The 27,988-nt window shown below is 37.1% G+C and overlaps 2 protein-coding genes across 3 annotated transcripts; one reads left to right on the top strand and one right to left on the bottom strand.

Annotated features, from left to right (window-relative positions):
* Positions 1–83: 83 nt before the first annotated feature.
* LOC139938899 (calmodulin-lysine N-methyltransferase-like) lies at positions 84–12,308 on the bottom strand. Its single transcript, XM_071934553.1, has 11 exons — positions 12,170–12,308; positions 10,786–10,958; positions 10,079–10,140; positions 9,454–9,514; positions 9,274–9,328; positions 8,678–8,741; positions 5,910–5,970; positions 4,955–5,029; positions 4,081–4,144; positions 2,954–3,082; positions 84–2,266 (listed from the first exon to the last, which is right to left on the bottom strand). Exons 1-11 carry the CDS (start codon positions 12,242–12,244, stop codon positions 2,192–2,194), a joined length of 894 nt encoding a protein of 297 aa, XP_071790654.1. The 5' UTR covers positions 12,245–12,308; the 3' UTR covers positions 84–2,191.
* Positions 12,218–27,931, top strand: LOC139938907 (3-hydroxybutyryl-CoA dehydrogenase-like). 2 transcript variants are annotated; one of them, XM_071934576.1, is made up of 9 exons: positions 12,218–12,325; positions 16,226–16,424; positions 17,900–18,036; positions 18,535–18,640; positions 19,136–19,230; positions 21,684–21,780; positions 23,497–23,595; positions 24,357–24,467; positions 25,508–27,931. In XM_071934576.1, exons 2-9 carry the CDS (start codon positions 16,373–16,375, stop codon positions 25,684–25,686), a joined length of 876 nt encoding a protein of 291 aa, XP_071790677.1. In that variant the 5' UTR covers positions 12,218–12,325; positions 16,226–16,372; the 3' UTR covers positions 25,687–27,931. The 2 variants fall into 2 exon arrangements, with proteins under 2 accessions (XP_071790677.1, XP_071790667.1); XM_071934566.1 differs by lacking the exon at positions 12,218–12,325 and adding an exon at positions 12,408–12,552.
* The last annotated feature ends 57 nt before the right edge of the window (positions 27,932–27,988 follow it).

The raw sequence follows: 27,988 nt of genomic DNA, 5'->3' as shown, positions 1-27,988 counted from the left end.
TGGGTTAGAATCAAACACAACCATGGGTTAGAATCAAACACAACAATGGGTTAGAATCAAACACAACCATGGGTTATAATCACTTAACAACCCGTACTACAATTGTCACTCAAATCTTTCACAGCAAGATCATTCAAAAATGTCATTTGTTTCAACTAGACACAAACATGAACATTTATTTTAATTTTATTGTTAATGTTGGTTGCCATTGATGGTGCAGATATAACAATACTACAACATTCCAGTAAGTAAATTTTGAAGCTTGGTAAGATTCTTAACAAGCTTCAAACCTACTCAGTTTCATGAAGCTGAGTAGGTTTGCAGTTAACAATCAGGGTTTGAAATCGACAGTGGGTTGCTAGCTTTAGGCCAGTGACTTTAGCCTCAGGCTAGTAAACTAAGGACCAGGCAAGTCTAGTGGCCTTGTGTTTGTCACTTGACTTAAATAACTCACTGTGTAATGCTGTGTAATGAAAAATAACATTAGGTTGAGATGAGGACTTTGAGTCTGGTGAAGTTATTTAAGTTATGTTGAGAATCTGACAAATTAATGAGAAATTCTCTTAAATCGTGTTCAGATAAAACAGTTTAATTGTACATGTTAAACTGTGCAGACAATTATTTCTTATAATTATGCTATGGTCTTGTAAAATACCTTCTGGTCCAATATACATTTTAAGGTGCAAGCCCCCGTGATATTGAGTTTATGTTGTACTTTGGCAGTATAGAAACAAATAAACAAATTAATTATTTTCAAATTACTAGTTTTTGTGTGTACATTAATATATCTTTTTTTTTTTTTTATTCGTTGACCATTTGGGGATCTTTTACAAAATTTGTTGAAATTATCAGCTAAGAAAATCATTTTGTTTCTATCTGATGTGGCTATTGTTCAAAATAACACTATAAATATAATATGAAAACAATTATATAAAACTTAAAAAAAAGAAACAAAGAAACAACCAAAAATTCAGTTTTAATGAAATTGATTTAGTAGGATTTGAAACTTTGCATGGTGGAGATAAGATATAGAAGAGTTTGCGGTAACACCACAAATGATTTAATGGGCATGTAATTGATCAATGGACAGATTTTCTTCAAAAACCTCTGGGGGAAGTGTGAGATGGCAACCAAACAAGACTGTAGTCTTTTTAAACAACTTGTTTATAATGGGAATACTTAGTTTTGTAACAATGTCGTTGAGGTGGTTGTTTTACTTCTTGATGACAAGTTTTCTTTAAAGCCATTGGACCCTTTCGGTACAGAAAAAAACCCGAAAGTTCACAGATTTACAAATAACTTACAGGGTTTAAAGAAGGTAGTGGTGAAAGACTTCCCTTGAAATATTATTCCATGAAATGCTTTACTTTTTGAGAAAACAGTAAAACAATATCAATTCTCGTTAACAAGAATTACGGATTTATTTTAAACACATGTCATGACACGGCGAAACGCGCGGATACACAGGTGGGTTTTCCCGTTATTTTCTCCAGACTCCAATGACCGATTGAGCCTAAATTTTCACAGGTTTGTTATTTGATATAGAAGTTGTGATACAGGAAGTGTGGGCCTTGGACAATAGTGTTTACCGAAAGGGTCCAATGGCTTTAAAAACCTTATAGAGAAACTATCAACTGGAGGTGCAGCAAAAACAGATAACTTTATAAGATTCTTGATATCTTTAACGATTTCTTGTTTGAAGTTGCTCAACTTCGATGGGTTTGTAGTTAACTAAAGTTAGTTTTAGAGGTTTGTGCTTTCTTGTTGTTTGTTTGTTGTTTGAAGGCGACTCAGCTAGGTTTAGTCTTGACATATTAAAGGACCTTGTTTCATATTCGAGATATTGTAGCAGACAGGGGAAGTATGACCGGTTTTTGAGGGTCGTTGATGTCCAGGGAATAACTACATTAAACCTGTTAGTACCACACCAGGAACTCCAACACCCCAAGTGTCAGAAAATCCAACAAATTTAGCCAGAACGAATACCTACTTTCTTAAAAGAAAGCCTAGCTAGCTCAGTAGGAAGAGTGCCACCACGTTTCCTAAGGTTGCTGGTTCAAATACTGATCTAGTCAATGTTCTTTGCTCAACCCAAAATCATTTAAAAGACAAACAACAGTTCTACACTGCTTGAGATATGGCATAATAAATAAATCTTGAAGACATAAACCAACTACTCAAGAAGCCAGTGTTACCTTCTCGTTAGTGTAATCCTAACTGGGTAATGAATGTTCTCATCGTATACTTCCTTCCCTTCAGTCAGCATCTGTCATCAAAACAAACCAAACAATCAAATTATTATGAAATGTGAGGTCACTACTACGTTTTGCATTTAGCATCATCACTCAATTTGTTTGACTTGGGATTAATTAAAGACAACTTCAAGTAATATTTGAAACTTTGCATGGTCACTTTTGGTGGAAATATACCATGTTATGATAATCTCTAATAGAGTTGGGGTGGTTCTAAAAAGAACCGAGGTTTCAACTTAACGTTTCGACCAATGCTCTGATATCTTCTGGAGTAAAAAATAAATAAAATACAAAATTTACTAGAGTGGGATTTGAACCATCGATGTCTGGATTAACATGCCGGCGCTCCGCAATCTGAGCTATCTAGGCCTGTATTAGCAGTCCTCATATTTTGTCAATATCTTTGTTTGGGTGCCAATCAGAAGCCATACAACCTGTTACTCCCATGTAGCCAGGGATCACACCCAAGTTTCAATACAACCTTGGAGGCAGGTAAGCAATTTATTTGGTAATGTAACAGTGACTCATTTTTTTTAATACTCCAAACAAAGACAATGATACTTCACTTTTATTTCAAGACATTTAGTTTGTTTTACAGCCTTGAAATTTCATCATTAAAGGGACAAGGCAGTTTTAATTTTGCAAAGGCATTTCGTTTGGTGATCATTTGCATAAAGGTTTTGTATACTCATGATTCTTACCTCTTGATGTTTCTGCCATATAGATCCATCATACCGACTCTCAAAATCAACTTCAAACTTTGCCTTGGCCAAGACACAAAACTGGTCAAGGGTATTACCTCGGCATGGTGCAAAGATGATGGCTTCACCCTGGCATGAAAAGTTTATAAAGTTATTAAAAAATGTCTTTATCTTTAGCTTGACTGCCTATTAGCCAGGGCAAACAAGTATTTCAAATCATTGGTTAAAGGGAACAAATTTGTCTCACATTGTTAGAGGGCAGTGAACACTATTGTTAATTACTCAAAATAACTTTTAGCATAAAACTTACTTGGTAACAAGCAATGGAGAGCTGTTGATAATATAAACACTGTGGGAAACGGCTCCCTCTGAAGTAAAGTAGATTTCGAGAAAGAAGTAATTTTCCACGAATTTGATTTTGAGACTTCAGAATTAGATTTTGAAGTCTCGAAATCAAGGATCTGAAAGCACACAACTTCCTGTGACAAGGGTGTTTTTTCTTCCATTATCATCTCGCAACTTCGACGACCAATTGAGCTCAAATTTTCACAGGTTTGTTATTTTATGCATATTAGGTTGAGATACACCTCTAGAGAAAACTGGTCTTTGACAATTACCAATAGTGTCCAGTAAGATAAAAAAGAAACCAAGACCACCCGGCTAGTCTACTTTTGAGTGAAGTGGCCCAATGCTAAAATGATTGGCCTTGGGCCTGCCGGTCCATTGTTAATTTCGAGCCATGAACATTCACAATTTAACCAACAGTGTCCTACTTTTAAAGAAAAGAAAAGAAAACAATAGAAAGTGGCCGGATATTTTGACCCCAGCTGAGTATTTCTCAAAGGCTTTGAGGAAACTCTGTTACAGCTATGGTTGAAACGTCAAGCCAGTATCTATTTGTTTGCATTTATACCGTACCTCTTTTTGGTTGGCAGAAAAAGCTAACTCTATTTTCACTCAATAATAACAAAAATCAATCACTCATTTATTTAAAAAAACGAAAGGAAATTTTTAAATAAAAGATTATAGTTGACAGTTTTAGGTGCATCAACACTCTTGAATAAGAAAAATTATGAACATATCTAAGTTTGTAAAAGTAAATCATTGATAAATGCAATGATTCTTACCTTAGGCTTCAGGAGAACATCAAACGTATCAACTAAATCTTGTCTGAATTGGTCAAAGAATAAACTGCAAAACAATGTAATAGCAACATTCAGATGACAGCAAATACCACAAGTATAAAGAATACCAAATAAGCAAAAAATTATAACTCAATCATCACATTGGACTTAAAATCCCCAAAATATAGACCCCCATTAACTCCAAAAGAAGCTGAACTACATTATGGTGTAGGCTCATACAGACTTTTAAGGTTTTTCTAATGACAATATCACTGATTCTCTGGTGGCCAAATTAAATCAGATATCAAATTAGAGATGCAGAAATCCTTCACCATAACATCCAACTCCAACATTTGTGTTTATTAAAAACCATATTTATTGACTGAATCAAATAAAAAAAAATACACAAACAACAAACGTGGACGATTTTAAACAAATACAAGTTTTAAAATGTATTTATTAATTTGTAATCCTGGTGAAACATTTTGGTGAAACATCGTCTTTTCAAAGGTGCATAGAGGGAACAAAACATGAACTAATACCAAAGTAAAACAATTCCAGTGGAAATGTATTTGCATAGCCACATAAAAAGAAATTGACAATAATGAGGCAAAATAAAAAACCACAATAAAAAACTCATGGACCAAAATAAAGAGAGTATGAGGCTGTCAGAGGCTTGTAGAAGACAGCCTTGACAGACAAACTACAAACAAGACAAGCAGGTAATGAAAAACTAAGCGAAAAACACACTGGGTTACAATAAGAAAAATATGCATCAGAGCTAAAGCAAATGGCTGATGACATAAAAGCTAGACTGACTATAGAAGAGAGCTATGCCACATACCAGGAGAGGAGATGATATTGAAGAACATCTTACCAATCTGCAGATATTATGCAGTCAAAATGACCTCTTAGATCTTCAAATAGCTCTCTTTGATTCCATTTCAGCTCTCTGGAAACAAACAATAGGTGACAAAGAATAACGATTGTTTCAAGACATAATTAAGTTTTGATAACATTGGTAACAAAATTGTAACTTCTACTTTCGATTCAAAGGAATCTGGAACGTACTATCAGCCTCCCTAACTGAAAGTAAGGTTACAACATCATTTCAACAACAATCTAAATTGACTGAAATTTGAGACAGCCTAATTTATTTAGAATAAAATGAATAAGAATACATTATTATTCCTTTCAACATAAAAAACAATTACATGTAAGTTACATGTAAGTTGTCCACTCCACCCCAGCAGTAAGCCCCAGAATGCCGCAGAATGATGCCCATGAGTATGGACGAAGTATAATGAGTTCTCCCAGCAACTATTGTAAGTTTGTTATATAAGTAATTTTGTTGTTGTGATTTAACGCTGGATTTTTTTGATAAGGTATTTATATATTTGTTATTTATAGTTTCACCTGCGTCAATTACCATACGCCGAGTGCGAATAAATGGGTGAATTCATAAAGAAGGGTCTTCTCCGCAGTCTCTTTTGTGTCGTACATGTGAAATAGTGAATAGGAAATGAGAAGAAATAATGAGTTTTAGAGGTGGGAAACCCGAAATGGGAAAACTCATACACCAAGGTTGGGACTGAAAACCTAAGCCAAGGCTCCAGTCTGAGGTGGGATTTGAACCAGGGTCAATAGAGGTGAAAGGAAAGAAAGCACTGAACCAACCTGAAAGTATTGTTTGGGACCACTTCCAGAGAGAACATCCTGTGAGTTTGTTTGGATTAAATGAAGACCTCTTTAGACTGGAGCATAAAGCTGTAAACAGTGACACTATTTTGTCAATTAATAGGAAAATGATCTTTCTAAAAAAAGATGCTTACCTTGCTGTTACAACACTCTCTCCAAATTTACTCTTGTTTCTTGCAATAATCTCTTGAACATCTGACAAAGTGGACTGGTTAAGGACCTAAAGAACAGTTTGATGACATCAAAGAAAACTAGAGACCAGCTGCAAACTTAAAATATCTTGAAAAAGTCATCGAACGAGTAGTCTCATCACGCATTTCTGATCACATTCATGCTTTCAACCTGTCCGATGTATTCCAGTCAGCATACAAGCCTTTCCATGGGACAGAAGCTGCACTAGTCCGTGTGAGCAATGATATTCTCTCTTCTATGGACAATGGTAACCTTACAGCACTAGTCCTGCTAGACTTGAGTGCTGCTTTTGACACTGTGGATCACAACATCCTTCTCTCTCTGCTCCAGAATCACCTTGGCATAGAGGACACAGCCCTAGCTTGGTGCAAATCGTATCTCTTCAATAGAACTCAGCATGTATGTATTGGCACCGCGATATCAGAACCTGTTATTGTGAACTACTCTGTGCCACAGGGGTCGGTACTGGGCCCGCAGTGGTTTACACTGTACACTCTACCGATTCGTGACATCATCCTGAAATTTAATCTGAATTACCATGTCTGCGCAGACAACACTCAGCTATACATCACGTTTAAATCTTCTCAAGAAAATGCCAATGCATCTATTGCAAGACTTGAGAAATGCATCCAAGAGATTCGACGTTGGACACAACAAAACTTCCCGAAGTTGAATGATCATGATGATAAGACAGAGTTCCTTTTATTTGGGTCACGTCAACAGTTAACAAAGGTTTCAGTGCCACACATTTCCATCGGTGATGCTCGGATAGCTCCCTCGCTGCAAGCTCGGAACTTAGGGGTTATTTTTGATTCATCGATGACACTTCAACCACACATCAACAACATCGTTCGTCTGTCATCATACCACACCAGGAATATTGGTAAGATTCGTAAGTACTTGGACAAAAGTGCCACTGAAAAGGTCATTCATGCATGGCAATGCTCTTCTCTACAGTCATCCTAACAACCAGATTTCCCGTCTTCAACACCTCCAAAATACTGCTGCCCGCATTGTGACACTGTCTAGGAAATCCTGTTCCATCACCCCCATTCTGAAACAACTACACTGGCTCCCCATCTCTCAACGAATCATCTTCAAGCTGATGCTCATTGTCCACAAAACACTTAATGGCAAGGCTCCCCACTATATTTCTGAACTTCTTCAAGTTTACACTCCATCAAGTTTACACTCCATCAAGAAATCTTCGATCAAGTTCCATGGTTCTTCTCAATGAACCCAAGTCTCGACACTCATGGGGAGACAGGTCTTTTTCTTCAGCTGCGCCACGCATCTGGAACTCTCTACCACTTAATCTTAGATCATGTCTTTGTACCACAACATTCAAATCTCTTCTCAAAACTTATCTTATGTCACAGGTTTTCACAGACTAATTTTGTTGTGTCTGTTTTTTTCTTTGTTTTGTTTTGTTTTTTGTTGGTTTTGACTGCGCCTTGAACACCCAGCAGGGTGGATACGTGCGCATTACAAGTCTTATAATTATTATTTTTATTTAGAAATATGATGAAATAAAAATTTATCTCTTTTTTTTCTGGCAAAAACATTCACCTTGTATTCCTAGTGCTCTCTTTGCGTTGTTGTTTTTACCTTACAATTTTTTGGTTATTTTGCCTTGAGCTTTTTACCTTTTGCCTTGGTGTTTTAAGGCTCTTCATAAAGCACCCTCTCTAACAAAATCCAACACCATGCAGTAACTCAACACTCAAACTGTTGGACTCTGATTATGGAGGTATGCCTGATCCCATGTAAAGCATTATCAGTTTACTAATAAAGTCCTCAGTCCATCAAAAGGTTAGGATTCAGTTAATAATTTAATGCCCAATTTCGGAAATTACTTCTAGAAATCTGTCTGAATGGTGTTAAACATTCAGAGATAAATTGATGTGATTTATTAGTTTTACTTTTACACATCCCAAATCAGTACTTGCTTAAAAAAAAATTCTTATTATGGATGCTTTTAAACACAACACTGGGAATATTTCCAAAATTTAACTGATTTAGGCTATCAAACCAAATCAACAGCCACAAGGGGCACTTTGCCACCTACTCCTGAGGCTGAAACACGGTTTCCCCCTTCACAGTCAGTAAGGATGTATGCATGGGTATCATCCACTAGGGGCCTGGCTGGTAGAGCAGAATGCACTACCTTCTTAACTTATTATGAAGCAGTTTTGGTTAAAGGCAGTGGACACTATTGCTTTTTGTCAAAGACTAGCCTTCACAGTTGGTGTATCTCAACATATGCATAAAATAACAAACCTGTGAAAATTTTAGCTCAATCGGTCATCGCACTTGCGAGATAATAATGAAAGAAAAAAACACCCTTGTCAAACGAAGTTGTGTGCCTTTAGATGGTTGATTTCGAAACCTAAAGTTCTAAATCTGAGGTCTCGAAATCAAATTCGTGGACAATTACTTCTTTCTTGAAAACTATGGCACTTCAGAGGGTGCCGTTTCTCACAATGTTTTATACCATCAACCTCTCCCCATTACTCGTCACAAAGAAAGGTTTTATGCTAATAATTATTTTGAGTAATTACCAATAGTGTCCACTGCCTTTAAGTGCCTTGCTCAAGGGCACCAGTATCATGACTGTGATTCAAACCAACACTCTGCTGCTGACAACACTAGAGCATGGGTACAGTGAACCAGACCTCTGGGTCACTACTTAAAAGTATAAAAAGGATACTTTTGGCGGAGGTTTGATTGCCATCGGTGAGAAGAACTTCATCAGCATTTGAGCACACAGCTACCTGGTTGAGTTAAATAACATCAGATAATTATTACTCAAATGCAATAATGACAAGCTTTCATTTCATTTCATTTCAAGGAAGGCAAGGAAGACAAGGAAGGAAGTTTCAGTTTTAGATGTGGGAGGCAAACCCCAGGTAATTATTCCAGGAAAAAACCCACGCAGTCAGGTAGGAACTGAAAAACGTATCCACATAGTGCCTCAGTGTGATTCGAACCGGGGTCCTAGAGGTGGAAGACAAAAAAGACACCACTACCCCCAACCCTCTTCACCCAAACAATTTGTACATGTACACTATGATGATGGATATTCTGTTCTCTTGAAAACAATGAAAAGTTCCATTACAAAACTCATTTGTCGATATGTCTTCATATGAATGAAATTACCTATCCATCACGTCGAGTTAACCCAACGGTTCTTTTCAGAACCACCCCAACTCATTTAGAGATTGTTATTACATGGTGTTACCGCAAATTCTTCTATATCTTATCTCCACCATGCAAAGTTTCAAATCCTACCTATCCATCACTTACCGATAACCCTGCTAAGCATGTCATACCACCACCGAGCTCACATACAGTCTTGTTTCTGTTAAACCAAAGAAAACAAAAATTACAGCAGTTGATACTCTGTACATCTCTTTGGACAGCTTTTGAAAGATACACTAGTACGCATAAATTTACCAAACTTGCCCGACTATGAAAAATCCTCACCTAAAATAATCTGCATTGTTCATACAGTGGAAAGCTAACACCTCTTCTGATGGCCACACACCTGCAAACAAATATTTACAATAAGAAATGAAACAGATACAATAAAAGAATTCACTTGATTACAAGAACATGAAAGACAATCTGAAGACAATTAATGGCAGTGTTAATGCATCCAAGTTATGATGGAAAACAATGATTAGGGAACACTTGTATATTAAAGAATTACTTTTCATGACTGAATGAAGAATATTATGACTGTAAGAATATCATGACTGCAAGGATTTACGTATGGAAATAAATGCTGCTTATTGATTTGATGAAAATGACACCAAATTGATCCATTTTGTCATCAGTGCTTTCAGTATTCAGATCAAACTTAACTAAACAAAATCTAGTGGTAAGACGGCAGCGCAAAGGTCGTGGGTTCAATTCCACCCAAGTGATTTGCCTGTGGAATGTTCACAGTGCTCAGGAAAGTACTGAGTGTACAGTGCTAACACACATTTGTGTAAAGGTAAAAACAAATTATATTCTTTATCCCCAATGCAAAACTAACATCTATTAAAAAAATCTGTATTTCTTTTTGTTTGATTAAAAACATATGATACAGGTGTATAATACTTACACACATTTCCTGTGTTGTTAAAACCAATGAGTTCCCCAGCTGAAAAACTACTGGACAAATGTCTGAAATGGAAGGTTCACAAACACAAGAAAATGCAGATAAATATTTCAGTGGATACATATGGCTATTAGTGTCAACATTATTAGTTTCAATCTGAAAGCATTTGTTAAGGACTCGAATCACAATTGGCTAATATCAAAAAGGTACGAAATAATTTTTCTAAAAAATATTATGCACAACAACAACATCAGGGCCATGAGCACTTTTTATAAATTTTGATAATCAGAAATGAAAATGCAAAGTTTATAATATGATGTGTATGATCAGACCGTACTAGCTGGTAGTGTATATCTAGTTAATCGTCGTGTAATGCAATGGGCAGATTCTGTAGGGTGTATCAGACAATACTTACCTTTGTTTTAAAGGCATTTAACTGTTGGCAGCGGGGTCAATTGCATTATAATTGACATAGCACAGTGCGATCAACTGATGGTGCAGATGGAACATACACATCCAACATTTATATTGCATACATCACACTACTCCTAGAACTATGAGGTTCATTCCGCTATCATCTCCCGTTAGGGAAAATGAAAGCGGAACGAACCTCATAATTCTAGGAGTAACATCACACAACCCTTTTACAAACTTGTTTGCAAGAGCCAAACTGCCTTTTATCATTTCTTCTAATCAGTATTTAAGCTCACCTGACACTGATGTAGAATTGACTAAACTGAGGACATGAGTATTCAACCCATTGTCCATCAAGAGTAGATTCTGTTGGGATACTTTTTGTTGACAGCAGGCCAAAGGATGCAAAGCGACGAACAGATACAGACTTGACTGGGTCCGTGTGTTGACACTGCTTCTTCAATATTGCCTAGGAAAATTGGAAAATAGATTCATATTTCTACTGGTGAAATATATTGAGTGACATTAGAAAAACTAAAAGGCAGACAATTTACTGATATGATGATCTGATGGTACTTATTCACGCATCATCAATTAACATCAAATCAATTGTGCTGGTACTGGAATGGGTTACTCCTTTCAGTTTGTGCTTTCTGCAGACCTATTAATTGTATTAATTTTCTCTACATTTGGTAAATAAAGATTGGGATATTGGACCAAAGAGAAAAGATGCTGAACGAGACTGTCAATTTTCAATTTCCCAGATTTTCTCTTTAAAGGCAGTGGGCACTATTGGTAATTACTCAAAATAATTATTACCATCAAACCTTTCTTTGTAACGAGTAATGGGGAGAGGTTGATAGTATAAAACATTGTGAGAACCGGCTCCCCCTGAGGTAATGTAGTTTTCCATGAATTTGATTTCGAGACCTCAGATTTAGAATTTGAGGTCCCGAAATCAAGCATCTGAAATTAAAGCACACAACTTCGTGTGACAAGGGCGCTCTTTCTTTCATAATAATCTCGCAACTTAACTTCAACGACCAATTGAGCTCAAATTTGTTATTTTGGTTTGTTATTTTATGCATAAAATTTATAAATGAGATACACCAATGTGAAGACAAGTCTTTGACTATTGCCCAAAACAATAGTGTCCAGTGTCTTTAAAAAAGACATAAATTTGATTTTGAAAGATTGATTGATGATTGACCTGATTTAGTTGTGTTTTGTGAAAACAAAACCCTCCTGCTCCGCCGTCGGGAGGCGGGTCTAGACCTGATAGTGATCTGGTGATGATCTGCTGAGTGATTAGTCATTTTGTTTAATTTTATGATTTTTGATTGTTGAAATCCAGTCCAGCAGACTCAGGGAAAAATTGAGCATAGCGCCCCAGAATACTGCTGGTCTATTTGTAAACAAACAGGAATGTAACCCAACCACCACCATGACCACAACACAAGTTGTAATTTTAGTATTTTAGAATGAATAATTTTGCGACAAAGAATTTTTTTTTTGTCATTACAATTTGACACTTTGATCAAAACCTTGACGTCTAGTCAGTGTTCTGTAAGTTTGCTTAATTAACAAATAGAGGGTCCCGACTACCACCATAAGAACACACACAGTACACAGTGATGCAGACGACGTCAACACATTCTTTTCGCAATTTCAGAAACTCACATTTCTCAGAATTTTCCAACGATGTTTACTCGTGTTTCCGTCGGATCTGCCTTTCTCAGCTGATGTTTCAGACATCTATAAGTTTCGTGGACAATCCGAGACTTACTGGATACATTAATGACTACGTAGATTGCACTGGTGGCATTGGAAAAAATGGTATATGATGCGAACTATTTCTAGATTGGCGTGTTGTATAGAAATTGAAGGTGACAGCTAACGATGAGGGCGCTATTTCACATTAGTGATTATGTAAACACGACACATATCACAACTGCAGCTAAGCGTCAAACCACTTCAGCATATTGACTTTGTGGACAGACACAAACAATCATTTTCATGTAATTTGGTAATGGTCATGTTTTAGATCCTGATGATATCAAAAAGTAAGTAAATTTGATCGGAAATTCATGACGTAAACTAATCTGCAAAAAAATATTGGTCACTCATGTTGCCTGAGCATGCAGAGTGTTGTGTCCGGTTATGCATGGATGGAGGTGGTAGCCCCATTTGTGTGGCCAAGCCTTGACTCAGCATAGCCTTGGCCACATAAGTGGGGCTAGGATGGAGGTGGTTAATAATTGTTACTTCCTTACTTACTTACTAATTTTGCTTACGATTGATGGGACAGTATGCGTATCTTTTTATGCCTTGAGTTTATGTCTGCACCTGCTAGTTTGCACCTCAACCAATGTGCGAGTATACTCCAGAGGAGGTTTCTGCACAGTATAATACTAATAAAGTAATAGGAAGATGATGAGGGGCGATTCCAAGCAAACATGGACATGACACCAAAAAATAAAAATTGTGTAACAACTTTCTTTCCACGTAAAAGTTATAGCTAACATATGAAAGGAAACAGACATTAACTTTTTTTACACACTCGTACCATTTTGTACAAATTCAGCTCATGTTTGCACAAGCTGTGAACAGACCCTAAAAAGTGAGCACATTAAGGTGATTTCTTCAAAGTTAAATATTGTCCCCCACAAAGGTTCTTCCAGCAAAACTTTAATAGTTATGATTAGCAGCAGGTACAACTATTTAAAATCCAGAATGAATTTTAATTTGTGTTTCTCATTTAAGCAATATGTGAGTGTACTTGTGGGAGCTTCAACAGGGCGTAATGCGACTAACCGAGAGATGAAGTTATTTCAATTGCACGAAAAATCCACTGACTATCTTCATGGCAATTCAAAATATGCTTCTACCCTTACTACCAAGTCTGAAATGAGTAAAGAAATCAACACTCTAGTTGGTGTATTTTAATAACGAGTCATCAAAAAGTGTAATGCGACTAACTGGTAATGCGACTAACCATGCAATGTAATGCGACTAACCAAATCTTTTTTCAAGAGGAGGACGCTAAGAGGTCAGCAAAGCTGGATATCTTGGTTTTGACTTACTAGAGGACAATATTACATGAATTAAGAGATCTGGGGCTCTGCAGATGCCACTCATGCCCTACCCACAATGCATTTTTCCATGCTGAAAACTATAACATGTGTTGTACATGTGCCACTCCAATCTAGCTTCATCATTAACATATGAAACAAAATAAAGAAAAGCAACATTTCTGAGAATTTTGAGTAGAAAAGTGAAGTAATGGAACTAATTTACTCCACAAATTGTGGACATATGTACATGTTGTACCATTGCCTAGGCTGAAAAAGCAGAATGATGTTAAAAATACAAGGAATTCAAGAAGAGCACAGAAAAATCTCCCAAAAGAGCAAACAAAAGCAAAAAGCTGATGTCCTCTTGCCACCATTTTCCTTCAGAAAGAAGAAACATGATAACTACAAAATGCTGCCTTACAAACCAGGGTAGTGATGCAAGGGTAGCAATGCATGGTCAGTGGTGTGTGGTGTAACATGCAGTGAAATGTATCCAGGTGAAGTCGAGGAGATGGGTGATCAGAAAGGTTTTTTGTTTTGTTTTATACGACACAATCTTTTTCGACACAAAACAAATTGTTTGTTGCATTGAGGAACCTGTGATAACCAACAAGGCCATTTTAAATTCACAGTCCACTTTCAAACAATAACCCAAACTTTGATTTTTCAGGGACATGGTTACATGTATGGTAGTCACTTTAAATCTGCGATTTTATTTTTGTTCAATTCCTACATACTCGGCAAGATATTTAACATTTTATGTTGAATGCACAACTCTGAAAATAAAGGTGGTCAGTAAAATGGGAAATAATAATATTTCCGAAAAATGTAAGTTTGCTTTTCTAAAAATACACATTTCAGCCTTGTTTCTATGATTTTTAAACAAAAACTCAGTTTGGGCTCCATTGGGCTTGGCTTAAGTGGTCGGACAAACTGTAATGCGACAAACCGTAATGTGACTAACCATGGTTTTGCCACGTAAACCTAAAAGTTCAAGTTGCTGACTATTTATAAGTATCCTGTTGGATACTAATGTATAATAGATGTGTGCTAAATGTAGTAAAACCTTTGCAAGTTTTTTAGTTTGAGGAAACTTTTTGAATTGAGACAAGTGTATTTTTTATCATGTCCTTTTTGTGTAATGCGACTAACCGCTTTTTACAAAGCTATAACATCCAGAGTACAACGCCCACAATATTTTTAATATCATCACTTCAAAGCCTTGGGTGTCAAGTACAAATCAGTCTATAAACTTAGTGGAAATAATATCTCACATAGAACTACTAGCACCAAGATCAAGAAATGACACTAAAAAGTGTAATGTGACTAACCATGGAATCGCCCTGATGAATGTTGGTTCACCCCCCCCCCCCCATTTTTTTGTAATGAATGATGTTTCTTATTTCAATTGTTTGTTTAAAGGCCGTGGACACTATTGGTAATTGTCAAAGTCTAGCCTTCCCAGTTGATGTATCTCAACATATGCATAAAATAAAACCCAAGAACTACGCTTGACATAATCACAGAATTCCTTGCTTCTGCAAGCGCCAATTTTTTGCTTACGCTGTTATGGTAGTAAATAGAGCCATGAAGTTGAGGTCTATTCCGTTCTAGCCAAGGTTATATGATCTGTCCCAACTTAAGTGTTACAGTTATGAAGGCCCATCTATAGCAGGGCGTGCCTGGTATACATTTGTGATCGCTATCACATCAGTCATTCAGTCACTGGTCAGTCACTCAGTCACTCACCACTGACTTGGCAACTAACTGATTTTTATCATCAGGTTTCTCAATTGACTCATGGGGCTCATGGTCATACTCCTTGCCTCATGGTCATACTTCTTGTCTGGTGCATGTTTCCCTTCATCCTATGATCTTCCATCTTTTAAGAGGAATGTCAATTCCTACCTTCAGCTCCACTGAGTTTCTGCATGTCTATATTTTCTTCCTTGTAGCCCTTAACCTAGAGGGGCTTTTTGCCTTGTTGTGGGGGACTTGCATAAAAAAACAAAATTTCAATGACTGGGTATGCTAGCTGGTCCCCTCCTTTGTGAATCCTGGGACCCAGCTGCTGGTTGGCCATCTCAACTGTAACGCTCAAGATGGGACCGGTCTCAACTAATAGTTGGAACTTGGGTTGATTCTGAAGTTGGGACGGAATAACAGAATACTGTGTGTTTACCTTAGCATGACTAGTATATCAAAGTAACCAATGCGACGAATGCGTTTTGAGTCTAGACAAGGGATACAATCACCACAAGTGATGTTACCCCCCAAAAGTTATTTACAGTCAAGTTGATCAAAGTAAGATGACCTGTTTAATTTCCAATCATTACAAAAACATATATCATGTCTTTTTACAAGGTATGAATTATGTCATCAGTGTTTGGAAGAGATAATTCTCAACTGACCTGTGAGAATTTTCAACAAACTGAGCGCCCCTTTTTCAGTGAAAATGGTCTTTGTCTGATAAGGATCTATTGAAAGATCAAAAAGAGAAATGACGACTTTGACAGTTTTACAGACAAACTTTTGTCTAGAGGATTGGTACTTTATAATCATTGAGTTTTCAGATTGAAAACAATTGGTTATATTATTAACAACTACTAATATTGTATTCTTTTTATTAATACTTTGTTCAATAACTTGTCAACTATTACAGATGAATGTGTTTGTATTGTACCTTAATGGAGCTGGAAGATGATACATAAACACTGACGTAAACCAACAATCCAGTCCCCAAAAAGTTCATTCAAGAAAATAATTCTACTGGACTCTTTAAATCTACGAGACGTTTGTAGGTTTGAATATGGTGAAGATCGCTGTGTTGGGATGTGGGCTCATGGGAAGCAAGATAGCAGGTAATTATTGAAAGATTTATGGAATTTTATGTCATGCCGCCTTTTTTATGAACACCAACTCATGTGAAGATGACACAAACGCTTAGAAAAATGATTTTTTTAGCTGAGAGTGGATCAATCTTTAGAGATGAATATTAGCAGCCGCAATTGGCTTGTACCAAAATAAATGCCTAGAGCAGCCACAAATGGCTGCAAGATTTGACCTACTTCAATACAACACCTAAAAGGTCAAAGTAACAGTCATGTAGTAACAGTCATGTTCTGAATGAACATTTTGCATGTTTCCCGTATTTCATACAATAAACATTTCAAAGTAAACATTTTTTTGTGCAGTATTTATTTGTCACAGATGTGGGCTCATTTATTTTTCACAGCATTACTTTTCACAGGCATAGTTAATGGAAGAATTATGTCCACAACTCAACATTGAAATGAATGGTCTAACAAGGGTGTATGGTACTGAGGAAGCTATTACAGCCAGTCTTTACTAGTGTGAGATACAATTCAGATCAATGGATTTACCACAGCACCATAACTCATTTAATTAGCTTTGAATGGTTCCTCAGAAGAACCAATTTGTTTAACAAGATAACATTTTGATCACTAGGCCATAGGCCTACTCTCTAAACATCTTCAGAGGAAAGTACTTTTTTCTCCTCCATTCTGTAGAGTGATTAATTTGTTATTTACTTAAAATCTTAAATTCTAGACTTCTAGTCCTGGACTGTATCTGTTATAATTTGATTTTTACCCTTACGCGATGTGTATTTTAACTCATTACTTTCCTGAGTTCTGTGACAAAATCTACAGGCAAATCACTCTGGTGGGATTTGAACCCACAACCTTTGCATTGCTAGAGCAGAGGTCTTACCATTACACCACCGAGCTAGCCCAATGGCTTGTAGAGACAGCTTGCATCCTTAGCAGTGGGTGCTGCAACACTTAAAAGGGAAGGTACACTTACTACTGGTAGTTGTCAAAGACCAGTGTTCTCACTTAATGTGTCTCAACAAATGCATAAAATAACAAGCCTGTGAAAATTTGAACTCAATTGGTCATTGGAGTTGGGGGAAAATGATGAAAGACAAAGCTACCTTGTTGGACGAATTTGTATGCTTTCAGATAGGAATAAAAGACTTCTAGCTAGAAGTCTTTTATTTTTTTAGTGAGATATTACCTCTTAAAAAAAAAACTATGTTACTTCAGAGGGAGTCGTTTCCCACAATGTTTTATACTATCAACAGCTCTCAAATGCTAATTACCTAGTCAGTTTTTAAGTTAATATTTGTCTTGAGTAATGACCAAACATGTACCTTCATATTAATACATGGGGTTTTTTTGCGTCAGGTATAAAGAATATAATTTGTTTTGTTTTACCTTAACACCGACTATGTTATATCTTGATGATATAATCCAAACTTCTGCCGGGAGTAAATAGAGTTTAGTTTGAATTGAAGTTGATTGTTTTATTACAGGTTGTATGGCATACCATGGACACAAGGTTAAAGTCTATGACTCAAACACAGCCGCACTTGATGCTCTCCATGACAACCTTGAAGTAGATAAGAAAGAACTGAAACAAGATGGACTCATGATTCATCCTAACTTTCTGGTAAATCAACGAGGCTGAATTAGTTCAAACACACAGCTGTCTTGTCACAGGCAACATAAAATCCTTTGCAATTATTTTCCCTAACATCTCTTTTGGCTTACACATAATATAATTATTTATTGAAGATTAATTAATTAGAAGGAATTTGCTTGTGTCCAAACATGAGGTCATTATAACTTTTGTATCAATGATCGAGTTTGGGGTAAAACATTGGATGGCTGTTCATGCATCTTCCGAACGAACGATGATGATGTAGCGCCATTTTGTACAGTGTTGTTCTTGATTGATCCCTGCTGGAAGGTGGTGTGTGATCTTGTTCAGAGTGAATTCTCAGGTCATGTTATCATTATTTGGGTGTGTGAACAGCACACTCGGGCCAAGAACACATCACCTGAACTCAGCCAGTGAGTACAGAAATAATTCAACAATATGGTCCATTAGTAATGTTTATTATAGACTGTGTACTAGTTCAACATGTTTGTTTGTGAATTTTTTCAGGGTCAAGTTCTTTGTATCAGTCGCCTTGAAGAGGCAGTCCGAGATGCTGAATTCATCTTTGAAGCTGTTGTTGAAGATCTCCAAGTCAAACAAAACCTCATCAGAGGTAAGGCTTTTTTACTCATTCTTCCAGCAAGTCTGAAACTATCAGAGAATCAAATGTAAAATTCAATTGTGGATGAAAACTCTTGTACTCTTTGCAACATTTCCATCAAGTTGAGTTGACCAACCAATGTATTGCAAAAGAAACCACACAGCTGCAAGGTTTGGATATATGGCGGCACAACTGTAAACGAAACTTGCTGTGTTTGCAGTCCATTAACCACATAATGTTATACTGCAAAACCATGGAGGGTGTTGCTGAATGGTCAGATAGTGGGAGTGTTAATGCCATGCAGAATTAGCAATCTTAGTCCAAAGTCCAAGTTGTTGGTTAGTTTTACCGAAAACAAGAGTTTTCTGATGGATAAGGGGAAAAGTACTAGTCACCACACCGAAGGAATGGTGTTGAAAGAAAGCTTTGGGACAATGCATGTAAGAAGCATAGAGCAGTAATAAATAGGCATTAACCCATACTTGATTTGCCTTTTGATGTTTCTAGAAGTGTCTCATCTGTGTAGTGCAGACACAGTAATCAGCACAAACACACTTCATCTTGATATCCGAGCCATTGCAGAGAAAGCTGCATATCCAGAGGTGAGATCTAAGGATCAAAGTTCAAATCACTTCTTTATACAAGGCCATGTCTAAATTAGCGTCTACAGCTACTGCTACGGCTGGTGCTAAGGACGTTCTGTACGGCAACGCACGATGACGCGGAAATCTAGCTGTAGCCCTAGCTGTAGTCGCCAATTTGGACACGGCCAAAATTGTGAATGTCTTTATTGGTTGATACAGTACAATATTGTACATTTGGTGCTCAGTATGTGGCATGGTTTCCTCCTCCTACTTTGTCTTCATTGTGTTCTGGGAATCACAGGAATTCTTTAATTGTGTTCTGGGAATCACAGGAATTCTTTAATTGTGTTCTGGGAATCACAGGAATTCTTTAATTGTGTTCTGGGAATCACAGGAATTCTTTAATTGTGTTCTGGGAATCACAGGAATTCTTTAATTGTGTTCTGGGAATCACAGGAATTCTTTAATTGTGTTCTGGGAATCACAGGAATTCTTTAATTGTGTTCTGGGAATCACAGGAATTCTTTAATTGTGTTCTGGGAATCACAGGAATTCTTTAATTGTGTTCTGGGAATCACAGGAATTCTTTAATTGTGTTCTGGGAATCACAGGAATTCTTTAATTGTGTTCTGGGAATCACAGGAATTCTTTAATTGTGTTCTGGGAATCACAGGAATTCTTTAATTGTGTTCTGGGAATCACAGGAATTCTTTAATTGTGTTCTGGGAATCACAGGAATTCTTTAATTGTGTTCTGGGAATCACAGGAATTCTTTAATTGTGTTCTGGGAATCACAGGAATTCTTTAATTGTGTTCTGGGAATCACAGGAATTCTTTAATTGTGTTCTGGGAATCACAGGAATTCTTTAATTGTGTTCTGGGAATCACAGGAATTCTTTAATTGTGTTCTGGGAATCACAGGAATTCTTTAATTGTGTTCTGGGAATCACAGGAATTCTTTAATTGTGTTCTGGGAATCACAGGAATTCTTTAATTGTGTTCTGGGAATCACAGGAATTCTTTAATTGTGTTCTGGGAATCACAGGAATTCTTTAATTGTGTTCTGGGAATCACAGGAATTCTTTAATTGTGTTCTGGGAATCAAAGGAATTCTTTAATTGTGTTCTGGGAATCACAGGAATTCTTTAATTGTGTTCTGGGAATCACAGGAATTCTTTAATTGTGTTCTGGGAATCACAGGAATTCTTTAATTGTGTTCTGGGAATCACAGGAATTCTTTAATTGTGTTCTGGGAATCACAGGAATTCTTTAATTGTGTTCTGGGAATCACAGGAATTCTTTAATTGTGTTCTGGGAATCACAGGAATTCTTTAATTGTGTTCTGGGAATCACAGGAATTCTTTAATTGTGTTCTGGGAATCACAGGAATTCTTTAATTGTGTTCTGGGAATCACAGGAATTCTTTAATTGTGTTCTGGGAATCACAGGAATTCTTTAATTGTGTTCTGGGAATCACAGGAATTCTTTAATTGTGTTCTGGGAATCACAGGAATTCTTTAATTGTGTTCTGGGAATCACAGGAATTCTTTAATTGTGTTCTGGGAATCACAGGAATTCTTTAATTGTGTTCTGGGAATCAAAGGAATTCTTTAATTGTGTTCTGGGAATCACAGGAATTCTTTAATTGTGTTCTGGGAATCACAGGAATTCTTTAATTGTGTTCTGGGAATCACAGGAATTCTTTAATTGTGTTCTGGGAATCACAGGAATTCTTTAATTGTGTTCTGGGAATCACAGGAATTCTTTAATTGTGTTCTGGGAATCACAGGAATTCTTTAGAGGATTTTGGGCATGGGTACTAGGTACAAGAGGACCCGCTCTTTTCAGAGCCACCACTCCTTCAAAAGAGTTTTTACCTATGGTTGTACCCGCAAGTTTACTATTAATATTTATATTTATAGTTGCTGTTATTTTCCACACCATGCAAAGCTTCAAACACCATTTAGGAAAAGGGTGTGTTAAAGTATGGGAACATTGGGCTGGGGGAGGGTGGGGGAGTGGGGGACACACATAGGGCATGGTATAATGCAGAGCAGTATACGGACAAAGAACTGAAGGCTTTTGGATGTCCACCAAAGTCACTCTTGCTTATTTTGATTGAGGCAACTGAAATACGCCTAATACAAACACGTCATTGTCGTCATCATCAGCGCTCACTCACGATTGAGGAATGAGTATGAGCGTTAACCAAGTAGCCTTCTAGATCAGTCAGGGTCTCTTGTGGACTCTGGAGTAGCTAAAAGGTCTGATCTTTGAACTGCATCTTCGGTTGCACACAGGACAGAAAAAGCCTGGGTTAAGAGGGTGTGCAGAGAGCTTGTTTTTTTGCTCTTAAAACATATACCGAATTCCTAACAAAATAAAACTGTTTTAAGTTCTTTTCAACTAAACAGTTTGATGAAAACTCTGTTAATTGACTTTCTATTTGCTATTTGTTTGATTGTGTCTAGAGAGTAGTTGGACTACGGTTTCTGAATCCAGTATATGCCGTTCCAGAGGTTGAGATTAATCCAACCGCATTCACTGCACAATCATGTGTCGAGAAAGGTAATCAGAAGCCACCAAGTTGTAATAATGGAATATTTACTGCTGAAAAACTTACCCTAAGAATTGGGTAAAGGCCCATTCACACGAGCGCTGCAAACGAGGGTCCCTGGTTAAGGGCGCCAGCCGTCTGTCACCTTTACCGCGTGCGATTTTTTAGCGAGCATTCACACGACACACACACACACACATGTAAACATACGTCCCTCGTTTGGGTAGGCTTGACTGCATGGACTAAAGTCTACAAGCAAGAGGTTTGAGTTAAAACAAAAACCTTACAGTTAAAAGGAATAAAATAAATCAATTACATTGAAATCTATTTCATTTTGAGTCACATAAAATGTAGAATATTTTACAAACATTTGCGATAACGTAACTCTCATCCCGGCGGCCGGCGGGAAGGGGGTTACGTTTTCGAAGCTAAAAAAAGAAAAACACGATTCAAATAGCTTTTTGGACGTTAAAAATGCTACATTGTTGAATGGAAATGCTTTATAGATATGAAATTATTGATGACACATACCAAATAATGAATTAAAACATCGAAAAGCTTAGCCAAATGACGTATTCTGCTTCCGAATGAACGATGTTTTTGCTTCAAGCTTGTCTTGAAATGCAGCGATCCAGCAACGTCGAGTCATGTTCGAGTCGAAGAAAAACACAAAGTTCCACGATTCAAATAGAGTTTTTGACGTTAAAAACGCTACATTGTTGAATGAAAATGTTTTTTAGATATGGAATTATTGATGAGACATAACAAATGGTGAATTAAAACATCGAAAAGCTTTGCCAAAAGACGTATTCTGCTTCCGATTGAACGATGTTTTTGCTTCAAGGTTTGGACTGGTCTAGCATCCGGCCACGAAACCTACCAGCCAAACGGATCGTTGTCCAGCGTTCAGCAGATATACATCACGTGTATGTACATGTACATGTATATGCATGCTATAGTTCGCCCATTTCTTCCTCCATAGTTCTACACGTGTCAACGCAGCGGTCCCTCGTTACGGTCGCAGGCATTCGGTTCAGACGATGGCTCCCCATGATTATAACATCGATGCGATTTTTTGGAGGAGGTCTCGATCTGTGTTATGAGCAACACGGGACCCAGGTAATTTCGTAACATACATAGCATTCACACGACGTGGATTTGCGATTTCATAATATTGATGTTATGAAATCGCACGGGACCCTCGTTTGCAGCGCTCGTGTGAATGGGCCTTAAGACGAGTTGAAACTGTGACATGTGAAATGTCTGAAGAATGATAATGATATCATTACAAAGACACAAGTGACAGTTGTAACTTGTGTTGGAAATTGTAGCATTTACAAATTCAGATTTTAATTGGTATTAGGTAGGTTCAGTTTTTGTCCCTGCTTTTCACCTCTGTGGATCCACCTCAGATCGGAGCCTTGCATGTGTGTTGGGTTATTAGTCCCTACCAGATTGCAGTCCCTACCAGTGGGGTTTTCCCCGACGGCTAAAACTGAACTTATTTTTTCCTTTTCACCATTCTGTCATAAAGTGTTTGCGTTATTTCTCAGAAGAAGTTTGTTTTGTTCTGAAAATTAAGAGCCCATCACCTTTCGAAGTAATGAAAGTGTGTCTAGATACTATTTATTCTTTAAATACAAACATTTGTTTGTCATTACAGTTTTTGCATTGCCATTACATTTTTGCATTGTGAGCCTGAAATGTTTCTAATTTGCATAATTCAGTGAGGCAGTTTCTGGAGGGGATTGGTAAGACATTATTTTTCCGGTCCGGCAGAGATGCACTGATCCTCAGCCCAGAGCAGATCAACTCAAGAAAACTAGGTACTAATATCTTTGTTTATCAACTCATAAACCACAAGGGAGACTGACTGGGTAAATTGTGAATGATTTGGGGGTCGAACAAAGATTATTATTTGATATCTGAAATAAAAAATTTCAGTTCTTGCTGCAGCTTACCAGCTTGTATCTAAATTTGGGTGTGATCCCTGGCTACACTGCAGTCAACAGTGGTATGGCTTCTGACTGTCACCCCCGAACCCCCAAAAATGACAAAATAGGGTAACCATGGACATAGGGCTACAGGCTCAGTTGGTGGTGCCCCTGCCGTTAATCCTGAGGTTGTTTGTTCAAACCCTAATCTAGTATATTTTCTTTGTTCAATACCGAATCATATATGTGTTTGTTTAGCCTTAGTTAAGATGAACAACAAGGATCTCTGAAAATCAAGTATGAACAGTGACCAATTCAAAGTGGTTTTCAGGGATTTATGCACTGTTTACTCTTGTTGATGAGAAAATTAACTCAAACGCTCATGCATCATGAAAACAGATCTACCCAACATTGGTAAGTCAGGCCTTGAAGTTCATCTTGAAAAGGGCAAGGCAATTTTCATTTTGCAAAGGGGCACTTCCATTGGAAAATCTTAAGGTCAATGGGAAACTTTTGAAGGAGCACCAAGGCCCAGACCACGGGCATTGGAGGCCATGTGTAGTTCCGGGCTTGGTATTTATTGATTCTCTCACACTGAATGTTTACTCCTGAATTGAAACTAAACATGTTTCTGTTTGTTGCTTGACACACAGCAAGACGTCAGCAACTGTTACGACAGCATGGAATGTTAGGTATCCCTGATCGAGGGATGCCGCACCTGAGCCATAGCGGGAATATGACGCCCCCTCAAGATGATGAATGTGGTAAGTTTAACAATTCATTCACAAATAATCTTCAGTTTGGATGGAATGGAGGAGGGTATAATATTATCACTCCTACTGTCTGACCATTTAACCTCATCCACTGTGGTTTTGAGTGATATAAAGTATGCCTGCAATGTGATATCGTGTGGTGAATGTTATGTTATACATGCACACAGATACAATGTAGTTGTATGTGATAGGAGAGCAGAAGAGCTATCATAGTAATACCATGGAGGTAGAATTGTATTACACACACCAATACTAAGAAGTGTTTTTGTTTTTGAATAGCAAGAATACTTAATCAGGATCTAGGAACTAATGCCCTTGATTTGAATTTTGCGCTTTTAATTTCTTTTTTTTTAAACATCATTTGTGTTTTGTTCAGAGGGATTTTGGGATAAGTTTTAAGAGAAAATTATAATTGTATTCAACTTTTCATTGAATCTACCCCAACATTCTTGTTTAACCCCAGCCGGCTGGAGCTGCAGCTCCAAACCCTGTTTTATTAGTAATGGGTTCATTAGATAAGCTTGCCTGGATTGATTGAGCCAAGTGTTCTCATCCAGGTGAGCCCGTAACAAGACCAAACTAAACACCAACTTCCCATAGTATATACATGCATCTTGGGACAGCCAACTGCAACTATATTCATTGTGTGCTCTACGTATGAAAAAGTTTGCGAAAAAGATCTTAAAATTATTATAATCTCAGTAAAACCGCATAGTTAAATTATTTTTATGTGCATAAAATTCGCTGAAAGTATCCCGCTGAACAACAAACAAAATGACGGCCATTTAGAAAGTTGTGGCGTCATGCATCTGGATCAGCCCCGAGTGACCCCCCTCTACAAGCAGGGTACTTAGGGCTGACCCAGATGAGCCAAAGCTACATGATTGCACTGGGGTCAGACCTGGGTTGAATGCACCCATTGTTGCTTACTTATTTGCACCCATTGTTGCTTACTAATGGTTGCTTATCAGTTTGGCTTCTTTGTTCTTACTAAACACTGTTGAATTCCAATGTTTTTATGTTTATTTTAGCGGCTGTTGTTAACCGTGACTGTGCGATCTGTATGGATAGGCCACGAGACTGCCTTTTATGTCCATGTCATCATCTTGTTACATGTCATGATTGCGCTAAATCCTTGATGAACCGAAGAGATTTCTGTCCCATTTGTCGTAAGGAGATAACAGAAACTATCAGGGTGTATACGTCATAGATTAATTAAAAGTCATATTTAACAAGTGCAATTGTGGAATAGACCTAAAGTCACAAATTATTATTTTAAAGTATTCTATTTGATGGTGTTCTTAAAGGTATGGTCATAGATTGGTTTGTCTCATTGTAATGCTGATTTATTGGCCGAATTGTCAATAAAGATACAATAAAAGTCATGTGAACTTTTATACAATGTCATTGCAATGATGTCTTAAAGTATAGTCGCGCGATGCAGCCAATTTCAGGTACATGTTTAGTTTTTAACCCTTGAGGAAATTAAATATTTTTGTTAAAAGAGATGTAAATATAACACCAAACCATTTTTTTCAGACTACTATAAAGTTCAATAATTTTTAAGGTAGTAAAATAATCAAGCAGATTTAGCCTAAATCTCAGTTGGATTTGGTTTAACAATTACCTTGCTAGTCTTTTAAGTACAAGGCATTGTGAGCCTGCAGCAGTAATTGTGTACATTAAAACATTAAATACAAAAAGCTATGTGCCCTGTTGCCTACATGTAGCAATGATCATACACTAAGATACACAGCACACCATCGACTTTGGCTCTTCTATTGGCTTTGGCTTCATCAGCCTTTTCGAAGACCTGTACCAAAAGTGAACAGTTTCAAAATAACTGCCATAGGTAAGCCAGAGTCTGTCGAAGCTGAAGCCGTGGTTTTAAAAAGTGGCTATTTATGGATAAATGTTGAAATCTGTATTATGCTTTAATAGCCGAGTATATTATGGATGTTTAGGAATAAAAAATATTAGTACAAATACATTTTCCTGAGGCTGGAAATAACTGTTATAAATCTGTTGGTGAAGCCATGGAGGTAGAAGCTATCCTATGTTTTGATTAATAAGCTTTGATTATCATTGTCAGTCTGTAGAGGATTAGAGTATCTTGTTGATATGTGACATAACTCACCTGTAAGCCCAGCACAATTCACACCAACTGCCTCAAATAGTTGCTAGAATCAATCAATATTGAGCTAGTTTGTGTTTGAGGATTTGTCAGAAAACGTAGTCCTTGGACTTGCCTTGTAATGTACACAGACTCAGAAGTATTAGTTTTGGTCATAAGCCATGCCTTTAAATAATGAAATGAGTGATCCAGCCAGAATAAGTGAAAACCTCCTATGCTACATGCTCAAGCATAGAGTGTTCAAGGACTGTTCCAAGCTTTATGGCTCAAGCATGCAAAGAGGACATCATTAACCGATCAACATGTTGATTTCTTACCCCAGAATTCATTTCAGAACCCCACAATTGATAAGATATTCCCACTGTATTTACCACAACACTGAGTAGATGTTATGTTTACTCACCCTAGACCTCTAAGGCAGTGGTTGAAGTTTCTTGGTAGACCCTCCAGAGGGCAGTCATCTTGTCATGTAAATCTAACACCATCTACAAGTAACAAGCTGGCAAGGAGACTGATAGTCTGTGCCCACTCATTTAATTTGAATTAATGGTGTCTTTACACTACTTGTATTCAGGGGACCTGACAAAGATCATTAATTAAGATGATGTAGCTGATGATAATTTCGATAGAACCTTTCTTTTGTTTTTACAAACATTGACCACTATTGGTCACATTGATCACTGTGTTGGTTGAAATCTGCCTTTTTAATCAAGTATTAAAAAAACCCTTTTTTTTATGAAGAGTATGTCCACTGTTGTTTTGGGTAGGACAGTTGACTTACCAGTATGCAGACAGTGTGACGTAATAAAGGTAATTTGATAGCACGATTGTAAATACACAGTTGTATTTTTTTGCAGTGAAGGCTGCCCAAACTTTTGCCTATCTTAGATGTTGCACAAGAAAGATCTATAAAATTAAGACATTTCACCAAAGTATGTATATTTGAAACTGTAGATATTTTGTATGCTAAGATGAGTTTGACCAAATAATTTATTTCAAAAACATTCAAGAACACAACTCTAAAGTCAAAAGAGAAGTGATTATGCTACTAAGTTGCAGTTTTTATGACCAGTGCAATCATTTATCTTATTGAAGATGTAAATTATTTGTATGCATTGATCAAAAACGTTTATTGTCTATTTCTCAAGGTCTGCAAAACATACTGAATATAATCATGTTTTTGAAGAACTAAGTGTGTATAGCAGGGCTTATAATTTTGATGGACAGTCCACAGACCGTAGGGCTTGTAGCTAAACATGTTTACTAGACCACTGTTTTATAAGACGGTATTCAAAGAGAGAAAAATTGGCAGATGCAGTATTCAGTGTGTATTCATGTGAATAAATAATAAAACATGAAAGAGAATAGTTATCTTGTT

This window comes from Asterias amurensis, chromosome 1 (genome assembly GCF_032118995.1).
Source record: "Asterias amurensis chromosome 1, ASM3211899v1".
Classification (NCBI taxonomy): domain Eukaryota; kingdom Metazoa; phylum Echinodermata; class Asteroidea; order Forcipulatida; family Asteriidae; genus Asterias; species Asterias amurensis.
This window is presented reverse-complemented; position numbering and strand designations above follow the sequence as displayed.

Coding starts and splice junctions, on each gene's coding strand:
- LOC139938899 (XM_071934553.1), bottom strand. CDS start 12,244: ATGTCTGAAACATCAGCTGAGAAAGGCAGATCCGACGGAAACACGAGT. Junction 5,971..8,677: donor CAATCAAACCTCCGCCAAAA/GTATCCTTTTTA, acceptor CCACTTTGTCAG/ATGTTCAAGAGATTATTGCA. Junction 2,267..2,953: donor TATGGCAGAAACATCAAGAG/GTAAGAATCATG, acceptor TTTTGATGACAG/ATGCTGACTGAAGGGAAGGA.
- LOC139938907 (XM_071934576.1), top strand. CDS start 16,373: ATGGTGAAGATCGCTGTGTTGGGATGTGGGCTCATGGGAAGCAAGATA. Junction 16,425..17,899: donor CATGGGAAGCAAGATAGCAG/GTAATTATTGAA, acceptor GTTTTATTACAG/GTTGTATGGCATACCATGGA. Junction 23,596..24,356: donor GATCAACTCAAGAAAACTAG/GTACTAATATCT, acceptor CTTGACACACAG/CAAGACGTCAGCAACTGTTA.